The sequence below is a fragment of the Lepidochelys kempii genome, chromosome 5, assembly GCF_965140265.1.
Source record: "Lepidochelys kempii isolate rLepKem1 chromosome 5, rLepKem1.hap2, whole genome shotgun sequence".
Classification (NCBI taxonomy): domain Eukaryota; kingdom Metazoa; phylum Chordata; order Testudines; family Cheloniidae; genus Lepidochelys; species Lepidochelys kempii.
In genome coordinates this window covers 48186666-48203845 of record NC_133260.1, presented here as the reverse complement: position 1 = coordinate 48203845, position 17180 = coordinate 48186666, and the positions used below count along the sequence as shown (strand labels likewise).

Sequence of the window (17180 nt, the reverse complement as noted above, 5' to 3'; positions counted from 1 at the left end):
CTCTCTCATGGCTTTTCTGGTCCCCAGCACTCACTTTCCCTGTCTTACTTCCCTTTGTCCCCCACCCCTATTCCATGCCCCTTCTGTGTTCCTCCTCCAGAATCCCCATTTTTAGACCAGGGTCCATGTGACCTCTTAGTTCCCTACCCCAATCTCTGTTCCTTCTGGTCTCCTCGATATAAATTGTGGGGAGCTTAAAAACTAGTTTTATAATAGGAAACTAGCATCAATCTAAACCGTGGAGTAGCTACTGTTGCTCCATAATTATGATGTATTGAGTAAAATACAAGAAAATAAAATACAAAAATAGCTTTTCATAGTTCTATTAAACAAAGTATGACATTTGTATTAGATGATCATTAGAGCCCTGCAAATCTGCGGATATCTGCTTTATCACAGATCATTTCTGCAGATCACAGATCATATGCAGATACAAATTTTATATCCGCACAGGACTCTAGTGATCATGATTTATCTTTAAAAAGAGTAAGTTTTAAATGTATGAATGATTGGTTCACTCACTTTTTCTCCACTGCTTCTGTCTTTCCCTTATTTTCCCATTACTGTCCCCAGTTTCCCTATGTGACTCTTGAGCTTCGTTTTCCGAATCCTGCATAAACACAGCTTGAGCTGGAGCCTTCAGGATCCTGTATTCTTTCAGAGATATCAATTTATAATTGTTCTTGCATTTAAAACCATTTTAAAAGGCTGTCCTTCAAGTGTTTTTGTTTAAACAGCAAAATTTGGCTCTGATATTTACACCACTTTTAATATTTTTGAAAATTTGATTTCTTTCCAGAACAATTGCATGTGATTTCCAGAAAAGAGAATACAATTTAGGAATTTTTTAAGTGAAAAATGAAATATTTTAGAAGTTCTGTTGCTGAAAGATTATACAGAATATAAATGTACATTTTTCTGTAAAAACGAGATTGCAAGTGGCAGTACACCTTTTGGCATGCCCTCTGCTAGCGAATTTTGATCATGGCAATTTTTTAAGTAACCTTTTCTGGGTATGTTACAAATTGTTCAACATTTGTTTTCTGTGGTTCAGATATATTAAATAATATCAATAAGCATATCTATATACTGCAAACCAAGACCAGTGGATTTCATTTGAAAAGATATTGTAATGCTACATAAATATTGAGAGGAAAAACTGAGATAACAAAACAATTCTTTGTCTTCAAAGTAAATTTGGAAATCTTCAAGCCAAACCAATTTTTCTAGCCAAAGTTGTAAAGGAGCTAAAAACTGAGCTTATAATGGGACCTGATTACAGCCTTATCTTGGGAGAATTGATATGTGTGTGGACAGCACTCAGTGGAGTTCAAATAATTTAATAATAGGTGATAGCATAATCATTGACATTTTTTCTTTATTTTTTTGTTTGTTTGCTTTCAAATACTGTGTTTCAGAAGAGACATGATTTCAGACATCTGTGAGGGAGCCTGATTATCAGAAAATACTGAGCCAACTGCTCTTTCAAAAATCAGGTCTCATTAAGATGTCTCAACTTCAGCACCCAAAATCACTAGTCTTGTCTGAAAATCTTGGCCTAGTTTTATATTCATCTATTCAGCTGTATCAGCACATCACATCCTTAGCAATTTACAATTTTGCAATACAAAATTGGGATAAAATACTTAAATTTCTCTCTTTACATGTTTCATTAGTAGCTCTGTAAAACAAAGGCTACAAACATGTAACAGTCTCCGCTCTTCATCTGAATGCATCACCAGCAAACGGAGGATGTTAAGTTTGTGTATGCATAGATGCTACTGTCACTATCCATCAGCTCTTCCTGCCAGTTCTATTCTTGTAAATCAGCAGGGGATTGAAACTGACAAGAATCCTGTTCTCCAGGTTCTTCAGAAACCAGAGCTGTTGTAAATTTCAAACCCCTGTGGATCAAAAGAATGGAGCTTGTGACCCTGTGACCTGCATATTGGCAGGTGTCTTTGTTTGTTTGTGGTTTAACACAGCTGATAGATGTTCCCCTTTCAACGATTAAACTATTTTTTAAAGGGCTTAAAGAGAAGGTTCATTTGAGCCTGTCAGTGTTCCTTTTTCTACAAGAATCCTCAATAGCACAGGGGGATATACATTAGGCGCATAGACATTATTCAGAGAGAAATCTGGAATACAGTGTTATTATTTTACGTTAAAACAGTGGTCACCAATCTTTTTATGCACAAGGTCACTTTTTGAATTTAAGTGCAACCCAGGATCTACTCTCCCCTTCCTGGAAGCCCCACCCCACTCACTCTATCCCCCTCCCTCCATTTCTCGCTCTCCCCCACCCTCACTCACTTTCACTGGACTGGAGCAGGGGATTGGGGTTTGGGAGGGGGTGCAGGCTCTGAGCTGGGGACAAAGGGTTTGGGGTGCAGGAGGAGGCTCCAGGCTGAGCCTGGGGCAGGGGGTTGGGGTATAGGAGCGGGTGAGGGGTGCAAGCTCTAGGAGGAAGTTTGGGTGCAGGAGAGGGCTCCAGGATGGAGCAGAGTGTTGGGGTGCAGGAGGGGGTATGGGGTGCTGTCTCCAGGAAGGGGGTCAGGGCTGGGGCAGGGGATCGGAGTGCTGACTCTGGGAGGGGGCTCAGAGCTGGGGTGGGGGCTTGGAATGCAGGAGTGGGTTCAGGGTACAGGAAGGGGTATAGGGTACGGGCTCCCACCAGGCAGCACTTACGTTGGTCGGCTCCCAGTTAGCAGTGCAGCGGGACTAAGGCAGGCTACCTGCCTTACCCGGCCCCACGCCACTCCTGGAAGGGGCCAATGCGCCCCTGTGGGGGGCACAGCACATGGCTCCATGCGCCGTCCCTCTCTGCTCCCATTGGCCACAGTTCTCCATTCCCAGCCAATAGGAGTTGCAGGGGCGGTGCTTGCAGGCAGGATCAGTGTGCAGAGACCCCTGCCTCCTTTTGCCCTGCCAGGGCTGTGCTGGGGCGTGGGGCAGGCTGGGAGCCTGCCTTAGTAGCAGCCCCAGTGGACTTTTAGCGACCACTGGGTTAAAATGTACCCATATACATCCAAATAAAGGATAAATCAAATATTGTAGTTTGAATTCAACAAAATGCTGAACTTGGCAGAATAACTTTCCAATACATAAGTTCTTAAGAAATATTTTAATAGTATTGAACTTCCCTAACTCTAACTAACAGAAACAAATGGATGTACGTCTTCTGTTGCTGCCTAGAGATTCAGCAAGTAATTAAAACTATGCATTTGGGGAACCCCCCTGGGTCTATTTGGGGGAGGGATAGCTCAGTGGTTTGAGCATTGGCCTGCTAAACCCAGGGTTGTGAGTTCAATCCTTGAGAGGGCCATTTAGGGATCTGGGGCAAAAATTGGGGATTGGTCCTGCTTTGAGCTAGGGGGTTGGACTAGATGACCTCCTGAGGTCCCTTCCAACCCTGATATTCTATGATTCTATTGGCTTATCTTTTGTATTTTATGTACATTTATCAAGATCAGCTTATTCTTGTACTTGGATGGTTGTAATTTAATTATGTAATGGTGGGAAGTGTTCCTATATGGCCGCCAAATCCCTCCTATTCAGCAATAGGAATAAAGCCAATAAATGGATCACATAGTTAAAATATCTTAATTTTTTAATAATAATACTGAGTTTTTGTGTACTGCTTTTCACCTGTGGATCCCAAAGTGCTTTACAAAAGAGATGAGTCTTAAAGTAGAACTCATAGGCACCAACCAAAATAAGGGCCCCATTGTTCTAGGGCTCTGATCCTACAAGACCTGGTCCCTGCCTCAGATAGTTTATAATCTAAGTAAAGTGACATATGAAGGGTGGTGGCTGAGGATTACTCTTAAACTATCTCCTTAGACCTTTGCCTGTTCTCCATCCATACTTCACTCTTATTCTATCCTGCAAAAAGTAAGGAAGCAGGTGCATGAGGTGTGTGGTACTCACTTGTAGAGGATTGTACCTAGTACTTAACCTTATTTGTGCCCAAGAATATGCTCTACTCACGTATGTGATGGAGCTTAATTTTGTACCCTTCTCTGAACTTGGTTCAAGTATGTGTAACACCAAAGCTCTGATCTCTATTCTCCAGTCCAGGATGTGTGTGCCACATAGTTTCTTTACCTTATAAAACACACTCTAAGCAAATAGACTAGTAGGAACCTACCTATCAGAGATCCAAAATAATATCTGTTAATGTTTTAGCATATTGTATTTTTAGTGGTGAAACGTTGTTCAAAAAAAGTTGGGCTTTTGACAGCTTGCAGTCTGACTGATCTGTTAAGTTAAAGGAGAGGCTATGATTATCAATGACTTCCTTTCATAACATTATGCTATGTTGAGGCACTTAGCCTGTTTGCCTGCTATCCTTGTTATTTGCCTTGGCTCTTGAGTCCTTTGCCTGCCCCAGGGGGGTAGGAAAGTGGGGAGGAGGCACAGTAAAGTTGTCATGACAAATATATTTATTGGGGTAATTCACTGCTTTCTGAATCCCAAAAGAATACTGAATTATCCCCACACCCTTATAGCAGTGAATTGTAATCAGTGTTGTGTTTAACTCTTTTCTGATGTTTGACTAAGCTCAGCATGAATGCAGTTTTAGTGTTTAACTAAAAATGAATGATTTTATTGTGGGATTTTTTTAAAAGGTAAATGTTCTTGTCTGATTTTTAATCTCTGGTACTGGTAGCTGTGGATTTCTTTAGGATAATTTTTCACCTGCCTATCCATGTAAAGGCCTTAGTGTTATGTATGTTCTTCATCTGAGAAATTCCAAGTCTATTTCTGAACTCATGCCTGTGTAATTATAGGTGGAGCTGACATTGCCTAATACTTTCCATTAGAAGACTCTTTTCAGTTGCTAGTAAATTTGCAAAACTTTAACCATTTGGGCTGAAATTTCCTATTCCAGGTGTCTATCTGAGGCTTAACTCCCCCTCCCCGCCCCCCCAACCCACCCATAAATTTCAATAAAAATGGTTCGGCTATTTCCATGAAGGATGTTAAAGAAAAATATGCTATTTTCCCAATGTTGAAAAATTCTTACAAGTGTTTTATTAAAAGGTCTAGTGCCTCCAAGCATTGAAGCAGAGACTTGAAATTCGGGGGGGGGGGCATTGCCCTGGGCCAGGAGGTGTCTTTTGCTGTCCATGTGAAAATCCATACAATTAGCAGAATTATAAGCCACTGAAAATCACCATTTGGATATGCTCAGTAGAGCTTAAAGAAAAATTCTCCAAACAGGTCCCATTCAGTGCACACAACGGATTTTGCTCAAGAAGTGAAGCAGGAATGAATAGCAAACTGTTCATAGCAAAAATGTTTTTTATAAGATGCTTCAAGTTGGGTACTCAAAATCAGTGAACAATTTTGACAATTTCATCTCTGTGCCTTAATTCCCCAACTGCAAAATGGGGATGATAATAGGGATGAAAAGAAATCCACTAAATCAGATATTACTATGAGCACCATAAAAAAGCCCACAAAGAATCTGATAGCTCGGTATTCGGTATAGAGATGGGATTGTCTGCAGTAAATAAGGCATGTCATCACACATTCACTGATGATAATAAAAATAAATATTGAATAGCTACACATTCATTGAGGTTCATCCACCCTGTGGAAGAAGAACAGTATGTGATCAAGGAATTAAAGACTGTATCTAATGCATAAGCCAAAGGGGAGATGGGTGAATTAAGGTTGTATGAGCAACTTCAGTGTTGCATTTTCTAACTTTTGAGTGCTTGACATTGCAAACTTAATACTCCTAACACAGTTTTTGTATGTAATATACTAATATTGATAAACTAATTGTGAGGTTGGGCACATTTTCACACTTCTGGCTGCAGTCCTGGCCCTATTGAAGTCAAATGGGAATTTTGCCATTGACTTCAATGGGGGCAATATTATACTCCAGGTGTCTGTGATAAATATGTAGAGAAAACTGAAAAGATTCTGCTCTTGAAGGACTCTGTGTAATCAAGTACCCAAGAAAATAATAAATATGACAAATTACTATGTGAATTGTACCGGATATTTAAAATAGCTATTCTGTAAATGTACATTATTGGTGATGGAGCCAAGTGTGGTGAAGTGAAGAAGAAAGAACCAACCTTTCTCCACTTCACAGCAGGATATAATAAGCCTGAGTTAAGTGGTCCTCTAGCAACTTAATTTGCAGCCAATAGGTGCATAGATGTGATTATTGCCAAATGTATCCCAGAAGTTTATAATCTGCTGAGGAATCAACAAGTCTATTAAACACAAATGTAAGAGATTTTTCCACCATACAGAGCACTTTGGATTTTAACAGTACTTAACAGTAGGCTACTTATAATATTCATTTTTTATTAAAAAAAAAAAGAAAGAAATTGGGTAGCTATATAGTGTACTCTGTCACTAGGGAAAGGAGAGTTCAACTCCTGGTTTTAGCCTCTTGATCCCTGGGCTGCATGACTGTAAAGCACTTCAATCCCAATTGTAAGTGGTATCTTGTATTTATCGATAGCCGTCCCTGGTTAGGTGCCATATTGATGGGAAGCCAGGGTAAATTCTGGTCTTTTATTCTGTTTCTCTTTGATAATCTCATTTGTACTATTAACTTCAGAGTACCCTATCCCTTTTGTATCTCTTGTTTTGTATGCACAGTGATCCCTTGCAGTCAGAATTCAATGAAATTAAATCCTTTTTCTTCTGACTTAGTTAACTGTGGTGTCTCTTGTCCCTTTGGTGCATCTGTAGAATTCTTATTAACATTAATAAGAGTTGCACTCATTGCTGCATACTGGCTTTTTTCACTAGGATCAAAGATAATATTAGTTTTACATTGATATGCCCTCTCTCTGTGGATTAAATCCTGCACTGATAGGGGAATGTGTACAATTATCCAGTAGGGTTTTTTCATTCCCAACATTTGTGTGTTGAGATAACTCTTATACTTTGCCTTGTTCTCATTTGAAAACAGACATATCTACAAAAGCAGAGGTAAAAGAATAGTTAAATCTATTTTTACTTGTGAAAGTCTCAGAAGGCCATGCAGTAATGATACCAAGTGTTAAGTTTTAATTAAATGTTTTTGTTGTCATTTAATAGTCTTATTGGGATTGTGAAGAAATCATGAAATGGGGCTCCTGACTTTAGTCCTTCTAAAACTGAACAGGTTTTTTTTTTCCTAAGAAGGAATGACTACAAAAATCCTATTTGCTATTTCCACCATTAGGTGTTTGTTTGTTTAGGTTTTTGTTTGTTTATTTGGTACACATACATGAGTCGTTCAAAATATGCAATTTTAGGGCAGTTTTTCGGGTGGGATTTTTGGGTGTGCGAATTAACAGTAGGATTTTTTGGGTAGTTTTTTCAACTTACTCCGCATTTTTTCTTTTGGTCTCAAGTCAGATGACTGTGATGGTTAAAGTGCTACACATTTGTTTTTCTTGAAAGAGGTGTATGCAAAATATGATGTGTGTTTTCAGTCATCCTGATTGGAAATAAATTCTCTCCAAAGCTTTGTCCCTACTTGGATCACTTTCGAGTCCTAATATTCCTTCATAACTGTCCATTTCACCGTGAGTGAAACGCAACTTGCCAACAAACTTCAATACAGCCCTGCACCATGACATAGCCTCCACCAAACTTTCTAGTCTTGGCAGTATTATTTTAGGGTTTCTTTTTCCTGTTTATACAGTAGAACCTCAGAGTTACGAACACCTCAGGAATGGAGGTTGTTGATAACTCTGAAATATTCGTAACTCTGAACAAAATGTTATGGTTGTTCTTTCAAAAGTTTACAAATGACCATTGACTTAATACAGCTTTGAAACTTTACTATGCAGAAGAAAAATGTTGCTTTCCATTTATTTTTTTAATAGGGCTGTCAAGCGCTTAAAAAATTAATCGTGATTAATCAAACTGTTAAACATTAATAGACTACCATTTATTTAAATATTTTTGGATATTTTCTACATTTTCAAATATACTGATTTCAGTTACAACACAGAATACAAAGTGTACAGGACTCACTTTATATTTATTTTTATTACAAGTATTTGTACTGTAAAAAACAAAAGAAAAAGTATTTATCAGTTCACCTAAATCAAGTACTGTAGTGCAGTCACTTTATCATGAAAGTTGAAGTTACAAATGTAGAATTATGAACAAAAAAAACTGTATTCAGAAATAAAACAGTAAAGAAGTAAAATAAAAGAAGTAAAATTTTAGAGGCTGCAAGTCCACTCAGTCCTACTTCTTGTTCAGCCAATCGCTCAGACAGACAAGTTTGTTTACATTTGGAGGCGGTAATGCTACCCACTTCTTGTTTACGATAAGGAATCCGGTGGCACCTTAAAGACAAACAGATTTATTTGGGCATAAGCTTTCGTGGGCTGGAACCCACTTCATCAGATGCATGGAGTAAAAATTACAGATGCATGCATTATTATACTGACACATGAAGCATAATAAGCATAGTATAATAATGCCTGCATCTGTAATTTTCACTCCATGCATTTGATGAAGTGGGTTCCAGCCCACGAAAGCTTATGCCCAAATAAATCTGTTAGTCTTTAAGGTGCCACCAGACTCCTTGTTGTTTTTGTGGATACAGGCTAACACAGCTATTCACTGATACTTGTTTACAATAGCACTTGAAAGTGAGAACAGGTGTTCTGATGGCACTGTTGTAGCCGGCATCCCAAGATATTTATTTGCCAGATGTCTTCATGCTTCAACCATCGTTCCAGAGGACATGGGTCCATGCTGATGACGGTTTCTGCTCGATAACAATCCAAAGCAGTACGGACCGATGCATATTCGTTTTCATTATCTGAGTTTTCATTCTCTATTTTGGTGGTTCGGGTTCTGTAGTTTCTGGATCAGAGTGTTGCTCTTTTAAGGCTTCTGTTTAGTATATCTGACGTGTAAATACCTTGCAATGCTGGCTACAAAATGCCAAGCAAATGCCTGTTCTCACTTTCTGTTGACATTGTAAATAAGAAGAGGGCAGCATTATCTCCTGTAAATCTAAACAAACTTGTTTGTCTCTTAGTGATTGCCTGAATAATAAGTAAGACTGAGTGGACTTGTAGGCTCTGAAGTTTACATTGTTTTGTTTTTGAGTGCAGTTATGTAACAAAAAAAATTCTACATTTGTAAATTTCATTTTTATGACAGAGATTGCACTACAGTACTTGTAAAAGGTGAATTGAAAAATACTATTTCTTCGATCATTTTTACAGTGCAAATGTTCGTCATCAAAAAATATAAACTTTGATTTCAGTTACAACACAGAATACAATATATATGAAAATGTAGAAAAACATCCAAAATATTTTATAAATTTCAATTTGTATTCTATTGTTTAACAGCACAATTAAAACTATGCTTAATCGCGATTAATGTTTTTGAGTTAATCGTGTGAGTTAACTGTGATTAATCGACAGCCCTATTTTTTAGTAGTTTACATTTAGCACAGTATTGTACTGCATTTGTTTTTTTGGTCTGCTTCTGCCTGATTGTGTACTTCTGATTCCAAATGTGGTATGTTGACTGATCAGTTTATAACTGGTGTTCGTGACTCTGAGGTTCTACTGTAAATCTTTTCTCTTATTGGAATGAGGTTAGTTAATTTTTTAGCACATCACAAACAGCAAGTCAGAGGATTCTGGTGGTGGAATTACTGGCATTTGAACGAAGGCAAGCTACAGGGTTGCAGCAAAAATAGATGCTTATTTAAGTTAGGAGAGGGGCACTTGATATATAATCATTTCCTCTTAGTGCCACTCCACACACACATCCTTATTCCTCCTCTGCTCTCCCCATGCTGCTCCCTTTCTGGTATTTCCAGGACTATTAGATTCCCCATTTCTTTCAGGCTTCTGTGCCTTGCCTCTTCCCTGCAATAAGTAATGCTTCCTTGCTGTTTGCTGCCTTCAGTCCTGATCATAAAATTACTTCGAGGTGGGATACACAGCCCAATTTCTTCTCAGTGGAGCCCATCTCACCGGTAGAGCATCCCACACATTAGTGACATCCTCTGAGCTGCCACCACCACCACTTGATTCTGTATCTCCTATGGAGCTATGGAGGACAGCAGCTGCTCCTCTTGACCCTCATTAGGGAACTCTCAGAAGAAACACTTGTATTCTCCCCTAGTTATAGTAGGTCCTCTCCTTCCAAAATAGGGTGACCAGATAGCAAGTGTGAAAAATCAGGACACAAGGTGTGGGGGTAATAGGCGCCTATATAAGACAAAGCCCCGAATGTCAGGGCTGTCCCTATAAAATCGGGACATCAGGTCACCCTACTCCCAAATAACTGGAGAAATAGGTTGATGCTTAATTGCAGGCTGACTGTCTTCATGGGCTTCTCTGATCCTACACTCTACACAATGGGACACCTGTTCCTGGTCTACACTAGGACGTTAGGTCGAATTTAGCAGCGTTAAATCGATGTAAACCTGCACCCATCCACACAATGAAGCCCTTTATTTCGACTTAAAGGGCTCTTAAAATCGATTTCCTTACTCCACCCCTGACAAGTGGATTAGCGCTTAAATCGACGTTGCCGGCTCGAATTTGGGGTACTGTGGACACAATTCAATGGTATTGGCCTCCGGGAGCTATCCCAGAGTGCTCCATTTTGACCGCTCTGGACAGCACTCTCAACTCAGATGCACTGGCCAGGTAGACAGGATAAGAACCGCGAACTTTTGAATCTCATTTCCTGTTTGGCCAGCGTGGCAAGCTGCAGGTGACCATGCAGAGCTCATCAGCACAGGTGACCATGATGGAGTCCCAGAATCGCAAAAGAGCTCCAGCATGGACCGAACGGGAGGTACGGGATCTGATCGCTGTTTGGGGAGAGGAATCCGTGCTATCAGAACTCCGTTCCAGTTTTCGAAATGCCAAAACCTTTGTGAAAATCTCCCAGGGCATGAAGGACAGAGGCCATAACAGGGACCCGAAGCAGTGCCGCGTGAAACTGAAGGAGCTGAGGCAAGCCTACCAGAAAACCAGAGAGGCGAACAGCCGCTCTGGGTCAGAGCCCCAAACATGCCGCTTCTATGATGAGCTGCATGCCATTTTAGGGGGTTCAGCCACCACTACCCCAGCCGTGTTGTTTGACTCCTTCAATGGAGATGGAGGCAATACGGAAGCAGGTTTTGGGGACGAAGAAGATGATGATGATGAGGAGGAGGTTGTAGATAGCTCACAGCAAGCAAGCGGAGAAACCGGTTTTCCCGGCAGCCAGGAACTGTTTCTCACCCTAGACCTGGAGCCAGTACCCCCCGAACCCACCCAAGGCTGCCTCCTGGACCCAGCAGGCGGAGAAGGGACCTCTGGTGAGTGTACCTTTTAAAATACTATACATGGTTTAAAAGCAAGCATGTGAAAGGATTACTTTGCCCTGGCATTTGCGGTTCTCCTAGATGTAGTCCTAAAGCCTTTGCAAAAGGTTTCTAGGGAGGGCAGCCTTATTGCGTCCTTCATGGTAGGACACTTTACCATTCCAGGCCAGTAACACGTACTCGGGAATCATTGTAGAACAAAGCATTGCAGTGTATGTTTGCTGGCATTCAAACAACATCCGTTCTTTATCTCACTGTGTTAACCTCAGGAGAGTGAGATATAATTCATGGTCACCTGGTTGAAATAGAGTGCTTTTCTTCAGGGGACTCTCAGAGGAGCCTATTCCTGCTGGGCTGTTTGCCTGTGGCTAAACAGAAATGTTCCCCGCTGTTAGCCACAGGGAGGGGGGAAGGTTGAGGGGGTAGTCACGCGGTGGGAGGAGGCAAAATGCGACCTTGTAACGAAAGCACATGTGCTATGTATGTAATGTTAACAGCAAGGTTTACCCTGAAAGAGTGTAGCCACTGTTTTATAAAATGTGTCTTTTTAAATACTGCTGTCCCTTTTTTTTTCTCCACCAGCTGCATGTGTTTCAATGATCACAGGATCTTCTCCTTCCCAGAGGCTAGTGAAGCTTAGAAAGAAAAAAAAACGCACTCGCGATGAAATGTTCTCCGAGCTCATGCTGTCCTCCCACACTGACAGAGCACAGACGAATGCGTGGAGGCAAATAATGTCAGAGTGCAGGAAAGCACAAAATGACCAGGAGGAGAGGTGGCGGGCTGAAGAGAGTAAGTGGCGGGCTGAAGAGAGTAAGTGGCGGGCTGAAGACAGGGCTGAAGCTCAAATGTGGCGGCAGCGTGATGAGAGGAGGCAGGATTCAATGCTGAGGCTGCTGCAGGACCAAACCAGTATGCTCCAGTGTATGGTTGAGCTGCAGCAAAGGCAGCTGGAGCACAGACTGCCACTGCTGCCCCTCTGTAACCAACCACCCTCCTCCCCAAGTTCCATAGCCTCCACACCCAGACGCCCAAGAATGCGGTGGGAGGCCTCCGGCCAACCAGCCACTCCACCACAGAGGATTGCCCCAAAAAAAGAAGGCTGTCATGCAATAAATTTTAAAGTTGTAAACTTTTAAAGTGCTGTGCTTAAAGTGCTGTGTGGCATTTTCCTTCCCTCCTCCACCACCCCTCCTGGGCTACCTTGGTAGTCATCCCCTATTTGTGTGATGAATGAATAAAGAATGCATGAATGTGAAGCAACAATGACTTTATTGCCTCTGCAAGTGGTGATTGAAGGGAGGAGGGGTGGGTGGTTAGCTTACAGGGAAGTAGAGTGAACCAAGGGGCGGGGGGTTTCATCAAGGAGAAACAAACAGAACTTTCACACCATAGCCTGGCCAGTCATGAAACTGGTTTTCAAAGCTTCTCTGATGCGTACCGCGCCCTCCTGTGCTCTTCTAACCGCCCTGGTGTCTGGCTGCGCGTAACCAGCAGCCAGGCGATTTGCCTCAACCTCCCACCCCGCCATAAACGTCTCCCCCTTACTCTCACAGATATTGTGGAGCACACAGCAAGCAGTAATAACAGTGGGAATATTGGTTTCGCTGAGGTCTAAGCGAGTCAGTAAACTGCGCCAGCGCGCCTTTAAACGTCCAAATGCACATTCTACCACCATTCTGCACTTGCTCAGCCTGTAGTTGAACAGCTCCTGACTACTGTCCAGGCTGCCTGTGTACGGCTTCATGAGCCATGGCATTAAGGGGTAGGCTGGGTCCCCAAGGATACATATAGGCATTTCAACATCCCCAACAGTTATTTTCTGGTCTGGGAATAAAGTCCCTTCCTGCAGCTTTTGAAACAGACCAGAGTTCCTGAAGATGCGAGCATCATGCACCTTTCCCGGCCATCCCACGTTGATGTTGGTGAAACGTCCCTTGTGATCCACCAGAGCTTGCAGCACTATCGAAAAGTACCCCTTGCGGTTTATGTACTCGGCGGCTTGGTGCTCAGGTGCCAAGATAGGGATATGGGTTCCGTCTATAGCCCCACCACAGTTAGGGAATCCCATTGCAGCAAAGCCATCCACTATGACCTGCACATTTCCCAGGGTCACTACCCTTGATATCAGCAGATCTTTGATTGCGTGGGCTACTTGCATCACAGCAGCCCCCACAGTAGATTTGCCCACTCCAAATTGATTCCCAACGGACCGGTAGCTGTCTGGCGTTGCAAGCTTCCACAGGGCTATCGCCACTCGCTTCTCAACTGTGAGGGCTGCTCTCATCTTGGTATTCATGCGCCTCAGGGCAGGGGAAAGCAAGTCACAAAGTTCCATGAAAGTGCCCTTACGCTTGCGAAAGTTTCGCAGCCACTGGGAATCGTCCCAGACCTGCAACATTATGCGGTCCCACCAGTCTGTGCTTGTTTCCCGAGCCCAGAATCGGCGTTCCACAGCATGAACCTGCCCCATTAGCACCATGATGCATGCATTGGCAGGGCCCATGCTTTCAGAGAAATCTGTGTCCATGTCCTGATCACTCACGTGACCGCGCTGACGTCGCCTCCTCGCCCGGTATCGCTTTGCCAGGTTCTGATGCTGCATATACTGCTGGTTAATGCGTGTGGTGTTTAATGTGCTCCTAATTGCCAAAGTGAGCTGAGCGGCCTCCATGCTTGCCTTGGTATGGCGTCCGCACAGAAAAAAGGCGCGGAACGATTGTCTGCCGTTGCTCTGACAGAGGGAGGGGCGACTGACGACACGGCTTTCAGGGTTGGCTTCAGGGAGCTAAAATCAACAAAGTGGGTGTCTTTACATCAAGGAGTATTTCAGGCAGGACTTCACGGAGGGTTCCAATAAGAAATGGTGCACCTAAGTTATCGTTCTTATTGGAACAAGGAGGTTAGCCTGGCCTCTGATTGATACATGGCTAGATTTACCTCGCTGCACCTTCTCTGTGAGTGACTGCAGTGTGACCTAGAGGAATGAGTCCCCTAGACAGGGGAGGAGGCAAATGAGTACAAAACAAATCTGGTCTATTTCTTGTTTTGACCCACTCCATCTATCTTTTACATCTTTGGCTGGCAGCAGACGGTGCAGAAGGACTGCATGCCATCCACATCTCATGGCTGCTTGGCAGAAGATGGTACAGTACGACTGCTAGCCATCCTCATCTCCTGCCTGCCTGGCAGAAGATGGTACAATACGACTACTAGCAATCCTCATCTCTTGCCTGCCTGGCAGAAGATGGTACAGTACGACTGCTAGCAGTCCGTATCGCCTGCCCGCTCACCATAAGACGGTTCAATAGGACTGACTGCAGGACTAAAGAGAATGACCTGGTCAAGTCACTCCAAATTTAGTCCCTGCGCCCATGTCTGCCCAGGCGCTCCTGATCGACCTCACAGAGGCGACCAGGAGCACCTCGGACATGACGATGACGACTACCAGTCATACTGTACCGTCTGCTGCCACAAGGCAAGGGGTTGCTGCTACTGTGTAGCAATGCCGTACCGCGTCTGCCAGCACCCAGGAGACATAGGGTGACGGTTACCTGAGCGGGCTCCATGCTTGCAGTGGTATGGCGTCTGCACAGGTAACTCAGGAAAAAAGGCGCAAAACGATTGTCTGCCCTTGCTTTCACGGAGGGAGGGAACGGGGGCCTGACAATATGTACACAGAACCACCCGCGACAATGTTTTAGCCCCATCAGGCATTGGGATCTCAACCCAGAATTCCAATGGGCAGCGGAGACTGCGGGAACTGTGGGATAGCTACCCACAGTGCAACGCTCCGGAAGTCGACTCTAGCCTTGGTACTGTGGAAGCGCTCCGCCGAGTTAATGCACTTAGAGCATTTTCTGTGGGGACACACACACTCGAATATATAAAACCGATTTCTAAAAAACCGACTTCTATAAATTCGACCTTATTCCGTAGTGTAGACATACCCTAAGATATTTAGCATCCCTTGCATTGAATGCTATAAGGGAAACAATGCAATCTTACAGAGGTTTCTTCTGGTGACAGCACCCCCAAAATACATTTTTCTGTGTAGCCATCTACTCTGCCTCCTGTTCTGAGTAGAATATGTTCATTTATGTTTCTTCAAACCATAAAACTTTTCACCCTTTTTCAAGTTGTCATAAACAAACTTTAATCTCACTGTGCTTTAAAGTCAGACAGGGATTCTTATAGTTAATTTTCATAGGTCCATTTAAACCTTTACTCCTTATCAATTTCTGCACTGATATCAGCAACATTTTGTTCCTTCAACTTTGTTTTTGCAGTGTCACATGTTCTCCCCCTCTGGTGTTTCTTTACATGTTTAAATTTGTTCTTTTTATTCTGTTTACACTGGTAGATCTCCAACTACTTTGATTTGACAGTGCTGTGCCTGTTGTTTTATTATTGCTTCCACAGTTCATTTCAGTGCAGTGAGCTGATGTCTTTTTTTCCTAAGGACACGCCTTTCTGTAAACAAAATGGTCTTCAGTTTCTGTTTGTCCCACTAGGCAGCTGAAAGGTATTTACCTATGGCTCACCTTTTCTGTTTTGTGCATCTGTAAATCCTATGGAGAACTAAACTCATGTCTCCAATAAATAATTTTTTCTCAATTATAATTAAGCTATTAATTTATATTTATTTACTTTATTATTTAAGTACTAATAATGTGCTCTGTGCTATACAAGACTAGCCCTACCTAGAAGAGCCTACAGTGTCAAAGACACATTAATAGACCAGAATTAGTATTACCTTAAAATGTTACTGTTTTTTCATCACCAATGTCTTCATAATTCTCCTCCCATTTATGTATGTTGAGGTAAAGAAGGCATTTGACTGACATGAGGTAATGCTTGAAGCTCTTGCAGAAAAACTGAGTCTTTAGAAATAATGTTAATTAGGAGAGGGTTGAAACCTGATGTGCTAGGATAAGGAGATCAATCCAAGCATAGGGAGCAGCATGGAAGAAGCCACAAAGACTGGAGTGGGCAAAGGAAGGAGGTAAGGAGAGAGAAATTATCTAAAATGTAGGCTTGGTGAGGCATTTTCTCTGGGGAAAAGTCATTAAATCCATTGGTATTTATAATGTCTATTACTGGTGCAGCTTCTAAATTGCTTTTCTCCCCCACACATTCTCACAACCAGGCATTGCCAGTACCAGTATGGCTACTGTTGGACTGACTGAAATGGAAGTGACAGTTAACCTTGCACAGAGTTTAGTGTGATCACTGAAACATGGGGAACAGTGCTTTTGGCTTGAGCTGGGAAGACTAGCTACTCTGTTGCAGTTGCAGGGCCAGTGGTTCCCAACAGTGTGGTAGATTGCACCAGCATGGGTGGAGAGAGTATGAAAATGTGCTGAAATGGTCTCAGGTCTGCCTGGCACTCCCCACTTCCTGCTGGCCTCAGAGCACCCAAGGTGTTCGTCTGATGTCTGCTTTGTCTCAGTAACTCCTGTTCTGTGTTCTGACAGGCAAGAGCCAAAAAACACACAGATTATTACTCAGCTGGTCTTGGCTCTTCTGAAAAAATGTCACAAATAATAAACCCAATGCACTGAATATAATTAAAATTTAAGATTTTTTTAATCAGATAGAACTTTTATATTTTAAAAATATAACTTGCTCTACTACTGGAATGCAGTTGGTCTCCTGTTCCAAGGGAAAAAATTTCAGCAAAAACGAACACCTCCATCATTATAGAAAATAAGGGAAACAAATGCATTTGCTTGAAGATTTGATAAATCCATTCACTCACAATGAATAAAGAAGTTCCTTGATTAGGGTTACTCATAAGTTTCTGCAGAAACTTTCAGCTTTCATTTCTAATACAATTGGGAACATAACCATC

General features: G+C 42.3%; 2 protein-coding genes across 9 annotated transcripts in view; both read left to right on the top strand.

Moving 5' to 3' along the window:
• Positions 1-17180, top strand: part of POLK (DNA polymerase kappa) — a 78396-nt gene that overhangs the window by 3993 nt on the left and 57223 nt on the right. The gene's annotated exons all lie outside the window — the stretch shown is intronic.
• Positions 10735-12551, top strand: LOC140911934 (uncharacterized). The gene is made up of 2 exons (XM_073346094.1): positions 10735-11320; positions 11909-12551. The coding sequence occupies exons 1-2, from the start codon at positions 10735-10737 to the stop codon at positions 12463-12465; spliced, it is 1143 nt and encodes a 380-aa protein (XP_073202195.1). The 3' UTR covers positions 12466-12551.

Bases quoted from the DNA above. Each gene is read 5' to 3' on its own strand.
- LOC140911934 (XM_073346094.1), top strand. From the start codon at position 10,735: ATGCAGAGCTCATCAGCACAGGTGACCATGATGGAGTCCCAGAATCGC. The intron at 11,321-11,908 runs GTGAGTGTACCT...TTTCTCCACCAG, and splicing joins AGGCGGAGAAGGGACCTCTG to CTGCATGTGTTTCAATGATC.